This window comes from Chiroxiphia lanceolata, chromosome 2 (genome assembly GCF_009829145.1).
Source record: "Chiroxiphia lanceolata isolate bChiLan1 chromosome 2, bChiLan1.pri, whole genome shotgun sequence".
In the NCBI taxonomy this organism is placed as follows: Eukaryota; Metazoa; Chordata; class Aves; order Passeriformes; family Pipridae; genus Chiroxiphia; species Chiroxiphia lanceolata.
The window spans coordinates 97518904-97534963 of record NC_045638.1 but is presented as its reverse complement, the minus strand read 5'-3'; the positions used below and the strand labels follow the sequence as shown (position 1 = coordinate 97534963).

Sequence of the window (16060 nt, the reverse complement as noted above, 5' to 3'; positions counted from 1 at the left end):
TATTAAATTAACCCCCACAAGTAAGGACTGCTCATTCCTATTTCTGCTAAGTTTAATGCCTATAATGTGCCTTGTTACGGTCTTCTGAATGTTACCCCAGCTGTAAAAGCAGATTATAAATGTGTAGATCCTCTTCAATGAATGTCACATGTCTAACTGAAATATAAGAGAACTTTCAACCAGTTGCTCTTATGTGTACTTCCTAGACTATAAATTGCTTTTAGTGTTTGCACCAGAAGTAGAACTGAAAATTCTATGTTCTTATTTCTGGAATTAGCCTTGTTACCCATTAGTAAGAATCTGCTGTTGTCGTTTGTTGGACAAAAATGCAAAATTATTTGCTTCGATGGGGGAAGCAAATAATAAATAAATAAATTTTTTTCTTATTTTGGAGACTTTTTTTCTTTGTTTTTCTAAGGAAGATCATTTGAATAAATACCAAGAGAGGGGAAAAATATATGGGAAACCATTGACAGCCCTCTTTAATGATGTGACCCACTCTAGCCATCACTGACTGGCTACCATGCCTGTAAAATGAGAACAGTTACTGTTTGATTCTAAAGCACTTGAAGCACCATGAGAAGAAAAGTCTAAAAATTTTGTTTGGTTGATAAACGAAGGTACTGGTTGAGCTTCTCACACTTCCCACGTGTGACAGTCACCTAATAATAAAGTGGCCAACATGAAAATGGAGGTCTGTTGGGGCTCACATGATAGGTTTAATTTATGTCCTCCCATTCCCCTTAGCTGATGACCTTTGTAGCTCAGTGTTGCAGCCTTTCTGTCTCTTCCCCCTTCTGCTCAGTGGTCCCATGTGCTCAACTCAGATGGTTGGCCCGACTGAAGACCCAGCAGGCGCTTGGAACCTGACATGCCCTACAGCAGCAATGCCACCACTTTCTGACTGGGACCAGGGATCTTTCAGAGACATTATAGAATCAGAATAGTTTGCACTGGAAGGGATCTTACAAGGTCACCTTATCCATCCTACCCCTGCAACTAGACCAGGTTGCTCAAAGCCCTATCCAACCTGGCCTTGAACGTTTCTGGTGATAAATAGGGTGTCCACAACTTCTCTGGACAACCTGTTCCAGTGTCTCACCACCCTCACAGTAAAGAATACTTCCTTGCATCCAATCTAACTCTGTCCTATTTCAGTTTAAACCTGTTTCCCTTTCTCCTGTCACTACAAGCATTGGTAAAGCCTATTTCTTATAAGCACCCTTTAAGTATTGAAAAGCTATAATAAGATCTCCCTGGAGCCTTCTCTCTAGGCTGAACAGACCCAATTCTTTCAGCCTTTCCCCATGGGAGTGGTGTTTCAGCCCTCTGATAAATTTTTGTGCCCATCTGGGCATGCTCTAACAGGTCTGTGTCTTGCCAGCCTGTGCAAAAAGACTTGACCATGGGGAAAGAAGAAATGTGAGAGGGGTGCACACTTACCTCTGTGCACCATTTGGTTAATGCTTTTACTGTAAATGAAGGGGGAAATGCCAATGGCCATAAAGCTGCAAGTAAGTTCCAACTATCAGAGCAGGGAGGTTATGGCACAGGCCTTCCCAAAAATTCAGCTCAGGTCTAGCTACTGTTAATGTGGAATTTGGTCAACTTATGAGAGCGGTCTCTATGACACAGATGCCTGCGAAAGTAGGGGACTCGGTGACCCAGGAGCTGCCTTCCACATCTCTTAGGCTCAGGTCAGACTGACCCTCCATTACCAAATCTCAATAACAGGTCCAGAGTCCTCCACAGCTTCTTACCTGTCCCACTGAGCTGGATGTGCTTGCAAAAGAGCAAATGGGGAAACAGAGCAGGACCTTTGACCCCTCGCTATCATTATATTCGCTCCATAAATGCCGGTGTCTCAGATGAGCATCTACCTCAGCTTCAGCCTGAGAAAGAGAGAAGGCAGGACAGGTAAGCACTGAACTCTCTGTTCTGGGTGGAATGGGCATTATGACTGGTGTGTCTAGATCAAAGGGAAGTGAGTGAAGATGATCTTCTGTTTTTCCCCATTTCTTATTGCAAGCCAATAAGAAATTGGCTTCTCACACTCTGCAGGCAGGAATACTGATGAAATGGGAGAAGGTGGGGTGCTTGAGGTGACCTGGATTGAAGTTGAGTGATGGATGCTCCATAAGACACTCATAGGAGGGTCAAGCCCATGGTAGGAATCACAGAGTTTCAGTGTTGGAAGATACATAAGCTTTTCCCAGCTGCCTTCACCACAGGGATTACAGGCTCTAAAGTGGATAAGAGCACCTCTTTATACTCTTGGGAAGCAAATTTACGCCTTTTGTGTACATGGAGAAAAACTGACTCTGGGATTAAAAATCAAGGTAGGGTGGTAAAGGAGCAACTGCTCCTGGGCAACGTATGTCTAGTAAATGTAATGGTAGCTTTTGGAGGCAATCTGTGCACAGAAGGATGTAAAAATGGATGGAAGTTTCCTTACTGTGGGATAAGAAGGAGCACTGACTTGTAGCCACCTGGTATGGGATTTAGCAAAGCATTCATATGTAATAGACTTGCAGCCTTTTTTGCTGTTGCAATTCTAAAACTTCAGTGTTTTCTTCATGTTGTTCTGAGTGATGCAGCCCTATAGTTGAGGGCATAAATCAATATTAATTTCTAAACATGTTTTTAAGCGCAGAATGTTTGAAAAGCTTGTTTAGATGTAATGTATTTTCAATGTACCAAGTACTGAATTTTCAATTCTCCAATTCTGACTTTTTTAACAGACAAAAATAAAGGAAGTCAGATGAAGCTAAATTTTGCACTCACTCCCTTTTGAGAACTTGTTCTGCTTGGGCTACTATCTGCTGCATTAATCCCAGAGTGAAAAAGACAAGTGAACATAGTTGGCTGGTTGGCAACTTTCCTCAGCTAAAGCAAGGCAAAATACTCAGATCACTGGGTCACTAAGATGATCACTGTATGTGATGCACACATGCACACTAGCACAATGTTCTTTAGAGCAATTAAATAAAACAAAGAAATCCCACATTATGAATTTTTCAGTTGTATTTATGCATAGAGGAAACCTATTCTTATTTCTGGCAGTTTTAGTGGTTTGTTCATGTGCTAAAATAAGGGATTTTAGCTCTCATATAAAAGACCTAGCTTTACTCTCACATATTTCTTTGAGCTCTGAAAGTTATTATTGTGGATATTTGTGATTATACAAATAAAAGGACACCTTCCTTTTTATACTATTTTTTCCTCACTTCTTCAGAGTAAATGCACCGTGGTCTTTCCTGTTCTTGTTTTCATTTATTGGTTAGCTTTGTTGCAAAAATCTGGTGTTTAACCAACATGTTTTTTTCTCTGAAAACAAACAAACATTGTATGCTGATTCCTGCAGGTCTCTCAGTATAGTGAGCAGAACTGGTACTGCAAACCATGTTGCAATCCAGGGTATTGGTGATAGCTCTGATTCTGCTCCTCAGCACCACTCTGCCTGGTAAGTCTGAAAAGCTTTTCTGTCTGCCTGAGACAAGGCTCAGCTCTACAGGTTCTCACTGGACTTAAGCCCAGCAATACAGTTGAAGACCATGAATACATAGTGCTCAGCAGTGTGAAACAAGTCAGTAGAGATCTGGCATGAAAATTGTCCATACATCGCAAACACTCTGCCATTCAGGGAGAGGTTCTGAATCTCAGAATTTCAAGAATCTTCCCACTGAACCTGGGGGAAAATATGAGAGACATGAGTGACTGGAAAAGCCTCATGGGGTTTTGCCTCCTTTTTTACAGAAGTGCACTCAAAGTCCGTCTTTGAGAGAGACCGTCGTGACTGGCTGGTCGTCCCTGATGCAGTTGCATCTTATGTCTATGAAGCTGTGAACAAGGTGTCCCCTAGAGCGGGTCAGCTCTTGGTTGATGCTGCCCAGACTCCAGCAGTTGTTGCAACTAGGTATGGAAAGCTCCTCTGTGCTAACGCTGCAATAGCCATGTGTGAAAAGGAAGAGGGAGGAGTGGGAGGAAGAACAGATTAATCAAGTATCTGTATGGGGAGACCCAATGGGAAATGAATCAGCAACCAAAGCCTGATGTGACTACCATGGGAGTGAGGTGCTGGGAGGTAGGGTGAGATGATATGGTCTCCTGTGAAAGCACAGGCTCTTCCCAGGGATGCACATTGTACATGACCATGCTTGTGGGGACAGCAGGTTCTGCTCTTTATTCTTGGGTAGTGAGGGAGGAGGCCTCTGGCTGGTGGGGGATCAGCTCCCCTGGAAGGGGGTTCTCTGGTGCTGCTGTCTGTGAGGGGCTCAGTACTGACTGTGCCATTGTCACTTGATGCAAATCACAGAATTGGCTCTAGCTATGCATACATATTCCTCAAGGAAGAGGAATGAGTTTCCTCACAAAAGGAAAATCGTGATCACCCTAGAGACAGAGTTTCATGTAACTCATGCCACACACATGCTGCCTATTGAGGAAGCCTCTCTAAGACTGCTGAGGAGCTCTGCACTCTCAGTGACAGGCAGCGTGATATCCACAGCAGATGGAGATTACCCTCATGTATTTGTGTATCTTATCACATGCACTGTCATCTCCTGCAGGAACTTCCTCATAAGAGAAACAACTAAACTCAGTATAATGGCTGAACAGCTGATTGAAAAAGTAAAGAACCTGTGGACAAGAGTCCGAGGCTATTAGCCAGAAGAAGACAAGTCAGCGTCTCCTGATGTGAATTGGTAACACCCTGCAGTGTCCTCTTTCCTCCTGCTCCTACTACGAGCCAAGATCAGTCGATAAGACAGAATCAATGCTCCTCTTAGTGCCACTAGAGGGAACCCACCTTCAAAGACCAAAAGACGGAAGGCATCTGCTGAAGCCTCCCCCAGAAAAAAAAAGAACACGCAACTGGGCATAGGGAAGACAATAAGATTGTAGAGCTCTTCTGTAGCCAAATCTTGAAAATTAATTCCTCCTGAAAGGCTTGGCCATTGCCCCTCCAATAAAATAGTGTTGGTTGTTACACTTCCTTAAGTTTCTTATTTGTATTGACTATTACAAAATCACACTCACCTTGGCATTCCATTCTGCTGAGAATGTAGCTGTTATCCACAAGAAAATGTTTCAGGCAATGCTAACAAACCCTGACTGTTCAGGCACTTTTAACTAAGCTCAGATTCTTCTTGAGTAGAGGGGGCACCACCTGAGCATTTTTCAGGGTAGCCACAATATGACAACTGTAATCTCACATAAGGAAAGACCGTGAAATTTAAGTCCTACTGATTGTGCTTCTTGGTTAGGTAAGAAGCAAGTAGGTGCGCCTGTATCAAATGTATTAAGATTTCAGATAATTTGGGAAAACAAGTGCCAGTAAACTGAACTGTCCATCAACCTGAGCAGGACTTCAGAAGTGTGTTTCATCAGCTTATTCAGTGAGACTACCGAATAAGCTTTTCCAAAGGAGAAACAAGGGGAAAATGTCTCACTATCTTGAGCAGTTTATGAGAAGGGCACCCATGCCCAGCACTGTCTATGAAGACCTGGCAGGTCCTCATCAGTCCTATGTAACTGCATCATTTCAGATGCCCACACTGGACAAAGACATTCATCTGGTTTCTCATTAAGCAAGCAGAAACAAGTGGGCAATTTGTCTGAAATCACTCTGTGAGACTGTGGCAGAGGCTAAAACAAACAAAACCCTGCTAGCCTGAGAGCTAGAAGTCATTTGCACATGGGTAGAACTACTGGTTTGGAGGGAGAGCATTGCTGCAACCGGCAAAATGAGATTTGCCTAATGACTGCAAGGCAATATTACTGTCTTTTTAGATACATCTCCATTTACTTTTCCCTCATAGGGGTCTTAAGCCTCAAACTTTATTCTGCTTCAGCATTACCCTTAAGTATTTGTCAGAACTTGAGAGCAGCAGCAATGACTCTCATCCATGCACTCTGCCTATGGGCCCAGAAACCCCATCTAAGCTCAGGCTCTGGGCACCCAGACCTGTGGCTGCTCCTGGCTGTCTTGGCTTACTGGTGGGTTTTTCTGCATTGATGTTGGACCTACGCTGTAGGTAGTAGCCTCATTCCATCATTGGTTGTGCTTCTTGGATCTGTGACGTAGCCTTGCCTCCATCTCTGCCTCCCGCTGTCCTGAGCAGACTCCCTGGTATGACTGAAGGGCCCCGTCACAGTTACTACTCCACTTGGGTACAGTGGGACTGTGCCCCAGCTGGGGACGTCACAACCTGTGCTGTGGTCTCTGCTGGCTCCTGAATTGTCCTCCCTCTTAGAACACCCCAGCTCTTGATGCTCCCTGACAGTATTTCTAGATTATCAAGTAATCAACAATTGAGTAGGGAAAGCTGGAAAAGCAGAGAAGCCCAAGGAGTAACAGAGATGTCAGTGTTTGGCCCTTCCCATGGAAGTGTGCAAGAAGGTAAATGAAGAGAATGGGGGTGACAGGGAGAAGGGAGAAGCAATAGAGGAAATTGAAGGAAGTATAAGAATCAGCAGCAATTGTGCTAAAAGCTGAATATATTTCCCCAAGGCTATCCTTTATCCCCCTGATGGGTTTGACTATGGAAATTAACTCAAATAGATGACAAAAGGCTTATTAATGGAAAGGCTAATTAACAGATGAAGGCTATATTTCATCCAGTATCTTTCTGCCAGTCTCCATTAGCATTGGTGGGAGAACTGCCCTGACATCACATACATAGTTCCAGACTTTTATTTTAACCTGATCTCCACATTTTACAGAAGTATTTGACCACCTCAGGAGAGTAGGCTTTGCCATTGTTGAGCTTCAATACTCCTATTACTTGGGTAGCAATAGGGGTGGGGGATAAATGCCCTAAGCAAAGCTTTTTCTCCAGCCTGAAGTGCTGGATGTTGAAAATCTGTCTGTTCACTTTCTTTCTCAATGATCAGAGAGACTTATTGCCAGCAGTACTTGATTCTCCAAAGCTTCCTATTGCCCCAGTCTGAATTTCATCTCGCAGAATCTTTGCTCCTGAGAAGTTTGCTTCAGCACAAACTGAACATGCTGCGGCTGTTGTCCTGTTGGAGCAGTTTAGTAGGCTCAGTAATGCAGGAGAAATGAGTCCCCAGTGTTGTGGGGTTCGTTATTTTGTTGATTTTTTTTTGTTTCTTTAACTGTCAGTCAGATCAGTTATAATCTTGCACTTAACCACCTGTCTGGAATAAAAAGTCCTTCTTTTGCATTTCCTTTGTCCCAGCAGCTCCTTGATACTGCGTGCAATCAGAATGAAGTCAGTGTCCCCATGCAGCAGCAAGTTCTTCCATCTCCGGTTGCTTTACCACTTCTGCAGAGCTCTTTTGCAGGTTTCTTTATTGCTGCTTGTTTTGCTTAGACAGTCTGTGCTTCCCTGGCCACGAATGAATGTGCACATGCATATGTATTATGTAAATGTACCAGTATTTAGAGGGAGACTTAGAAAAGCGGATGTTTGGGCAAATAAGAACATTTACCATGTGAAAAACCCAGGACATTTAGCTTTTTTGCTACTAGGATGATTTCCTACCTGCTTGTTTTGCATATGTCTGCTCAGTCTTTCTTTTTTTCTCAAATATAACCCTTGTAGGAGAAGTCCTGCAGCTTAAATTCCCTCTTGCCCCAGGAAAGAAATACAGCTTTCTGAGTTTTCTTGGAACTGAGCTTGTTCTTCTGTATTTCAAAAGTATTCCTTTCTGAAAGACTGAAAGTCATGACAGAGCCTGAATGTGCCCTTAGGAGTTTGGTGTCCTGGAGATCTTTGTTGCAACCTTTTCAATCTATCTGTATGCACTGCCAAAAAGAGTAGGAAAAAGTCTGGAAAGCATAGGAGTCTCATATTGCATTTTGAGCCTGTTGTGTGACTTCACCAATGCAAGCCAGAGGCATTTCTGTATTGCACCATTGCACAGCTGGAGCAGAGCAGTACCTGGTAGGAATTCTATGCTAAAACTTAACAAAGTTTTGATATTTTTTTAAATGCACTTAATTGTATCTTTTTGCTTTTCTGCAATGAAACCTCCAGAAAATTCAAGCCAGCCACATGCTCATTAGCTGTTTGATTTTAGAATATGGTCAAAACTGAATCAGCCCATAGATCTCTGTATTCGTTTGTACTCAATCTCCTGATCATGTAGTTAGTTATCTCTGCATTTTTATGCTTGAAAAGAAGTAAAAAGAAGAGCTTGCAGGTGGTTAATCTGCTGCACAATCTACAAAGTAGGGCAACCTACAAAGAGCAAAGTAGAAAATAGAAAATCTCCCGCCACCACTTCTGACGTTATTGGTATCACCCTTTGGTGTGTTCCTTAAAGGCAGAAGCTAGCAGCCAGGACAGCATTCAGGCAGGGACCAGGTAGCAAAATAAAAAAGCTTTTTATCCCCAAAAGGATCCTGGGGCAAATTCATAGGATATGTAATGAGGGGGGCATATATTTTACTCTCAAAATTTAAATATTTCATATCAACTCTCAGTTTTCAGTCGGAATAAACAGGTTAATCTCTAATTTCTTTCTAAAATATGTATAGAAATCACTTCCCAGGTGATGTCTGTTAGAGTTCACTGAGTGCTTCAAGATTCTTGGAGAGGCTTTGTAAGTGAAGCATTCATTTCAGTGAGATTCATGTCACAGGAAATTTCTTTGTGAGTAATCATCATTCACTTTACAGCTTTGGAAAAGCTTGTGGTGTAACGGGTTCAACTGAGTTCATTGGAAAAAAAAATCTTAAGAAATGTCAGGTTTCTGTTGTTTCTGAGACGGGTGAATAACGTGCAATTTTCTGCAAAAATGTTCTTTCTTTGAAAGTATTTATTATGGTAAATACTTTACACCATTTTCAGTAGCTCAGAGTGTCGATGGCTTTTACATTTTCTAGTTCCCCTCACCTCTTACTTTAACTTGTTAAAATCCCTAACTAATGCTAGGGAACGCACGCCTCGGGCTCTGCACTGCTGTGAGCAGTAGCGGCTGCTTTTGTCGACAAACAGCCCAAGTCCTTCAGCAGGGGAAATCCCAGCACGGGGTGTTCTCTCCTTTCAGGGAGAGAAGACGAGGACTGGAAAAAAAGTCACGTAAAGTATCTGAAACTAATGGCTGGTAGTCACACCTACACACACGGACATTTCCATCTCCAGGTACCGTATCGTTTGCCCTCTGGCGAGGGCTGTGCGGGCAGGCAGAGCAAGGTGAGGGAGCGGACTGGGACGGTGTATGTTCTCTGAGGCGCAGAGCTGACACGGCCGTCTGTCAGACGGCTCTGCGCTTTCCGCGGACTTTTGGCGAAGAGGCTTTTCCAGATTACTTAAAAGTAAACACCAAAATCACCAACGGGGTGCCTGTGCGTGGAGCCAGTAACGAGAAGAGGCAGCACACGGATGCGGCAGGTGGCTGAGGGTCAGCGCTCCCTCCAGAGGGAGGGGGTCACCGGCCACCCCCAGCGGGGCAGGAGCAGCGCCTCGGGGGCTCGGCGAGGCCGGCGGAGGAATGCAAGCCTTGCGTGCCAGGCGGGCCCCGGCGGGCGGCAGAGATCAGTCAGCGCCGTTCTCCCTTTCGCTCCCCGCCCGCGGTTCCCGCCGCAGGGCGAGCACTGACTCAGAGCGGCACCGCCGCTTCGCACGCGATGCCGCGGCCTCGGCTCCCACATCCCCCGCCCCGATCCCGCCACCGCTCCCGCCCCGCTCGGGAGCGCAGGTGGGCTCGGGCACCGAGAGGTGCCTGGGAAGGAAGGCCAAGAGGGTCGCCAGCCCAGTAGGGGATGCTCGGGGAGGAGGGAGTCGGGCAGAAGTGGCTGGAGGAAGGGCGGAGCAGCTTTGCAGCCATAAAGCCGCTCTTAGGGGCGGCTGGGACAGGTAAATTGCTCTCCGCTGGGCGGTTGACCCCGTGGAACGGGAAGGGTGTTTCGGCATGGGCCGAGTTGGGGTTGAGAGGCTGCAGGTGGGACGGCGTGGGGCGGGGAGTGTTTGAATGTTGTTTCTGTAATACATAGAAAGGCAGTTTTTCGCATGTGTTTGTTCTTTTACCTACCTGCTCACCAGGGAGGTGGGAGTTCCTTTCGCTTGGGTGTGTAGTGATCACGCTGTGTGTAGTGATCACGCTGTGCTTTGCAGACCCAATTTTTGGGAGGGAAGTGATGGTGCGCCTAATTAAATGATCCCGTGTTGCAGACTTCTTTACATTTAGATTTGGGGATGATACGAGACTAGGTCACTTCTCGAAAATGTTTCTTTGTGAAAAGTTCCTTAAACCATTTCTAGGTTTAGCTATTCAAAAACCTAGAAAATTGCAGCACAAGTACAAGTTACCTGTTTTGACTGTAGCTGTGAAAACACTTCTTTAATAAAGTTTCTCAGTGCCGTAACATGGCGACAGAGCATCAGGAACCGTCCATGTTGCATGGGAGATGCACTAACCTGCTCACTGCCATGAAAGGAGTGTATCTGGAAATGGTTTATAAGAGCAGTTGCTATCAACCCCGAGCGGCACTGATTACTGAAGATCTTAACAGAATAAATATTTACAAGTATAGCTGTGATATATGTCAGTGAAGAGCAAAGATCGTTTATATTCACAGCTCCTATCTCCAGGTGTACAGCAGCATCCTTGTTAAATGGGTTCTGGTATTGGGTTTGAGGCTGCTTTATTCTCAGAGTCCACGTGAGAGGCAAAAACTGCAGATGTGAGAGAAAATGTGTAACTGAACCAGTGTTTGGATCAAGTTCACTGCTTAGAAAAACCACTTCAAGATTGTTATTTTTTTCCTAATTGTAACATTTTCTCTACTCTGCAAAGGCCTCGTTGTCTCTTGCCTTTCTCTGGGGCGATGATGTTAAAGGTTCCTGCCAGTGAAGGATTGCTCCCTCGGACTCTCCCAGGTAACGTTCCCCGCAGCAACGGCTTTGAAATGGTGTGCTCAGGTCGGCTTTGATGCCTGGAGAGCACAGAATTGTAAAACAGTCGACATCTGTTTTCAGCTGTGGTCGCTTAAATGCAAAGTTTTGGGATTTTGTTTGGTTTTTTTAACAAAGAAACCCACGTAAATCAAACCTTGTTAACAGCATAGGCTGTCGTATCCTTGGTTTAATGCTCTTTTGTCAGTTTAACTGCTGCTGTAGCTGTAGCTAATTCAGCATTTCAGGTCCCCCTTGTTTCTGAGCTGCTTTTCTTGGCGTGAAAGTGGGAATTCTCCTGTTTCTCCTGTTTGGGTGTCAAAAATAGCTGGAGCTCTATACAGTTATTCTAGCAATTTAAGTGACTAATTAAGCCTTTTTTTTTTTTTTTCAGATAAAAGCTTGTGGTGATTTTTAGATTTCAAAGGAGCTTTTAGTATTGTAGTAATAAGGTTGACTTGATAGAAGTCCTATTTTGTAAAAATAACTGGTAGATATTGCTGGAGGGAGCAAATGCTACTTTTACTTGGAGTTACCCATTTTTCCAAATAGTATGCTGATACCTCTGAAAGATAAAGATCTGTTGTATAAAATCAACACAGGTACACGTTACATGTAATACTTCAGTACTTATTGAGGAACAATGTTTTATCTAAAATAGTCATTCATCTGATCAACTGTATCTGTAAAAATGTCCTTTGTCCATAGAAACTCTGCCTTTTTTTCTGAGGACTTTTTATTAGTGGTTCGGTTTAAAAATTTTCCTCTTCAATTGTAAGCACCTTTTGTTCCGTCATATATTATTGTGCAGGGTGCACGGGGTGGCTGAATGGGAGAGGAAAAGAAATATTTCTTTACTGAATTGACTTATTGTGGGTCAGTAATTTTTGCCAGCTCATGAGCAGTGTCAGAAATAGGCTGCAGGGAATTGTCATCTGTCAATCTAGAGAAAAATGCTCGTAGCAAAAGACAAAAAGACAAGAACACCAGGCACTGTTACAAGTGTTTCGGGCACCTAATTGGCAGCTAGCCACCATAGAGGGCTGGCTGGTAATGCAGACATTGCTAACTCATCCTATGTCATAACACATAAAATCAAAATACATTGAAATAAAATGAAATTAAATGAAAATACAACGAATCAAAATACATGAATGCAGAAAGTACTTCAGTACTCAACATGCATTTGCTCCCACAGGGTACCAGGGTTTATGGTTGATTCCCTTGATAAAGTAAATCACAGGCCTGACTTAAATAACTGAGTAAATAAAAAAACTGGTTTTGAAGTATCTAAACTGGTATGTGAGAGCATGTCCATTCCCTGAGAGAACTATGTGGTGATTCTAATAAGTGGTTAATATTCTCAAAATCTTTAAGCTTTCCTTTTAAATGAAGGTTTGTTGCAAAGAAAGCATGTGGTTAAAGGGTAAACCTACCAGCTCAAAAGCAATTAAAAGGAACCTCTGAATATATTTGCATGGCATCTCATGATTTTCAGTGGATTTTAGAATAAAGAATGACCACCTACCCTTATGGTTTTTGACAGATATATGTCAGGGATAATCTATAGGTATTTGCTCTTAGTGAACCTGATGATTGCCTGCAGTATTCTCCAACCGTGTTGGTAATGCCACTTGTGCTAAAGCATGAGTCAAAATACAAGTTTACTTTTTTCAATTAAAAAGGAAGGAGGCTGCATGTCATATTTGTCCTTTCTATGAACATGAGATACTCTGTGTTAAAACCCAGTAGTATTCTGCAGCTGTTAGCAGGCACTTCAGTCTTTGCCTTTTTACACTACAGTTTATCACCTTCTTGCAGCCACAGGAGAAGAGCATGCACACCTCAGCAGGGATTTCAGACATTTTTAATAGCCTCAGGATGGCTTCAGTCCCTAAAGTGGCTACGGAAATGTGTGTGCCACAGCACCATCAAAGCATGTTGCCAACATGTTAGTCCTGGAAGCTGTGGGATTATAAGGGTTGTTCAAGAGTTATTCTCTTCTTTAGTTAAATTTAGTCCTTTTTCCATGCAGCAGCTCTGCTCTGAAATGTCCTCCTGCTCTTTCTGTGCTTCTTAGCACCCCTTTATCCATAATGCCCTGGTTGGTTATAAGGAGAACATGTGTTTCTTGAAAGCTGTCAAGCTTTTCTTCTTACCTGCAACACTTCTTTAGGTGTTGTGATTATACCCATGAAAGGAAACTCCAACGGGTTCAAAGACAGGCAAACCCAAATATGCACATCTCTCTCTCTCTCTCTCTCTCTCTCTCTTTTTTTTTTTTTTTTAATTTTTTTTAATGGTTTGAATGTTTTGCTCTGTGTGAGGCCTGGGTAGATGTTTCTGTGGTTCCCAGAGGAGGGAGGGTGAGGAGTGAGTGACAGGGGAAATGCTGGTTGTGGTCACACAATTGTTCAGGCAGTGCATAGAGGGAAGTCAAGTGAGTGGTCAAGTCAGGTGCATGATACTATAGATGGAAACATCTGTGGGGTATTTATTTATACACAGCACTTCTCAGTAGAAAAAACTGCTCCTTGCATTTAAAGTCTGACTTTCTGGACATTTACCAGTTTTAAAGCTAGACTGAAATTTTGGATTGATTTTAAAACCACTGACCAAGTTTCATTCTCTGAGCAGAGTGCCCCACAGTTTCACAACCTGGTTTTCTTTGCCTCAGATTGAGGATAAAAGAAAGGGCATCCTTTGGGGAACAGCTGGTTTTTTATATTCATATTAACTAGTTTTGTCAGTGTAGAAAGAAAGAGGGCATCAGATTCTGGGATCTCTGTGGCACTGTAGAAGGCAGAGGTGTGGGATTTTTTCTAGAATTGACTAGTGACTTTTGGGTGCATCCAGTTATTTCCTGATATTATTGAATCCATTTATTTTTTAAAAACCTGCTGTTTAGAAAGTGAGTATTCAGCCCTTTCTGCATATCAGTGCTTTGCAAAGGATCTGAAGCAAGGCATTTACAAGTGAAAGCCTCTGAATTTACTAATCACTTTGGTGGAAGCATTCTCTTTCAGCACAGATTCTTACCTTACTTTCCCTGTGCCCTGCTCTAGTCCCCAAAGCAGCAAAATACAGTCCAAATTTCAAGAGAAACATTTGCTTCTTCTTTTTTGAGATCTGTTGTTGAGATGCCTCTTGTAAAAACCCATGTGGTCTAGAAAATATGAAAAGTAAACAGTAGAGGAAGTATGTTCACTTACTAATTTAGTGGGAGCTTCTGACTAAGAATGTGGTCTCTTACTAACAAGGAAACTGTTTTGAAGTTTGAAAATATGTATTTTGGTCACAATGCATTATTTAGGTGACCAATACTGATAATGTTGCGTGCTCTCAAACCATAACATGTGGCCTCGATTTCCAAAGCTGCTGCAATCTGTTACAGAAACATAGGTGAGGTGAATTGGGAAAATAAAATCTACAGTTCAATTCGTATTTAAAAATAAGTATCAACCCAAGCAGCTTGGCCTTGGGCAGGACTTTTTTACCAACTCACAGGTGGAAGACTGTCTTTTGTCTTGAATGCTGTTGGTTTTCAATGCACTTACTTTCTCATCTCCTATATTTTACATTCTTTATGAACTCAGATCTTAGCTGCCCAGATGTTTGGAGCCAAACTCCCTCTGACTTTTACTGAGACTGGAGTACTCCAAAGCTTCCTGTCACTTGCAGCAAGACTCCAGAAGGATATTGAACACCCACATCTGCGAAGTGAGCAGGTGATGGGGCTGTTATTGAAACTTGAAGTGCACTAATTGCAGGCTTTGTGGTCACTGCTTTCTGTTCTTCACCAGCCATGTAATGTGCTTCTTAACTGGGTGGAGCCTTTTAAACAAGAGAAGAATCACAGAACTATTTAGGTTTGAAAAGACTTTTAAGATCATTGAGTCCAACTGTTTCTGTTAGAAATTTTGGGACATGTAATGAACTGTGCTCACAGCTTGTAAATCTACTCAGAAGTTCCTGCTGACCTCATGAATGTAAGTGATCATACAGGGATAACAAATTAGTATTCCAATAGTATATAACTGTTAAAAGTACATGTAAGTGTCCCCACCGCTCAGCTGACATCTCTTTGCACTGTATGCCTTGCAAAACACCTGAAAAAAAACCCTTCTTTTGTCAACGACCTTACTATTCCTGTGCACTAGTCAACAAACATATCACTGCAACATCTTTGCAAAGTCAGGAAATGTTCTTTTTGTAATTCACCCTATTTGAAACCTGAGGCACTGCTTATATTCCATCTGAAGCTATTCCCTGTGTGACTTTTTCCTCAGTTCCCTGCAACTCAAAGTGCCATTTAGCTGCTGTGCAGTTGTCAGTGTTAGCAAATCTGGTGCTGAAATTAAGGTTGCAAAAATTCTTTGCCTATTTAAAGGAAGCATCAGGTCTGGATATGATTTTTCTTTGTGTTGAGATGAAATACTCTATTTCTGAAAAAATGCTGATTCACTGGAGCCAAAATGGAGACCAAGAGATGCATCTAACAGGGTCCTGATTTATATCAAGAAGCAGAGGCACTTCAACCTTGATTATGCACTTCTCATGAAAGTGCACCAACCTCTAGATTGTTAGGGGTGGTACTGGTGGTGTAGTTGTTTTCATTAAAAACCTCAAAAGATCTTGATTTCATTCCAAGGCAGTACAACAGCATCTCTGAAGTCGTGAAAATGTTTGTGGTGGGATAGGCAGATGAGTGTTCCCATCCAGATCTGCTGACAGATTTTCTAGTAATGCTTTGCTACTTTTTCATGACAATGAAAGCAGAAGTTCAATTTCAAAAAGCCAAACCATATTTATTAGCAGCAATCACATTGAATTTACTTTAAAATAATGGAAGTGGGAGAAAAAAACCCCAACAATCCAAATTACTTACCAAGACCTTCGGCAGGTGTCATATCAGAATTGCACCATTTCCATTTCACATAGCAAACGAATTTACAGTCATTAAATTATTTTAACCTGCGTAAAATAGGCATCCTGTTATATCACTCAAGCCTACCAGGTTAAATACTTTCAATCACAATAATTTTGGTATCATCCTATGCTGTTTAGTTCTAAAAAATGATCAGTATTAACATGGAATAGTAAAAATTCGAGAAGTTAGTTTGTTCAAGCATAGGTTGTCTTTTCTTCGAAAAAAATAATTGAAAATAATGTTTACACTTATGAAAATGACAAAT

General features: G+C 42.5%; 1 protein-coding gene across 1 annotated transcript; it reads left to right on the top strand.

Annotated features, from left to right (window-relative positions):
• The first annotated feature begins 1413 nt into the window (after positions 1-1413).
• On the top strand, positions 1414-4993 carry LOC116782330 (apovitellenin-1-like). Its single transcript, XM_032678805.1, has 4 exons — positions 1414-1917; positions 3365-3463; positions 3757-3916; positions 4569-4993. Exons 2-4 carry the CDS (start codon positions 3403-3405, stop codon positions 4663-4665), a joined length of 318 nt encoding a protein of 105 aa, XP_032534696.1. The 5' UTR covers positions 1414-1917; positions 3365-3402; the 3' UTR covers positions 4666-4993.
• Positions 4994-16060: the final 11067 nt, after the last annotated feature.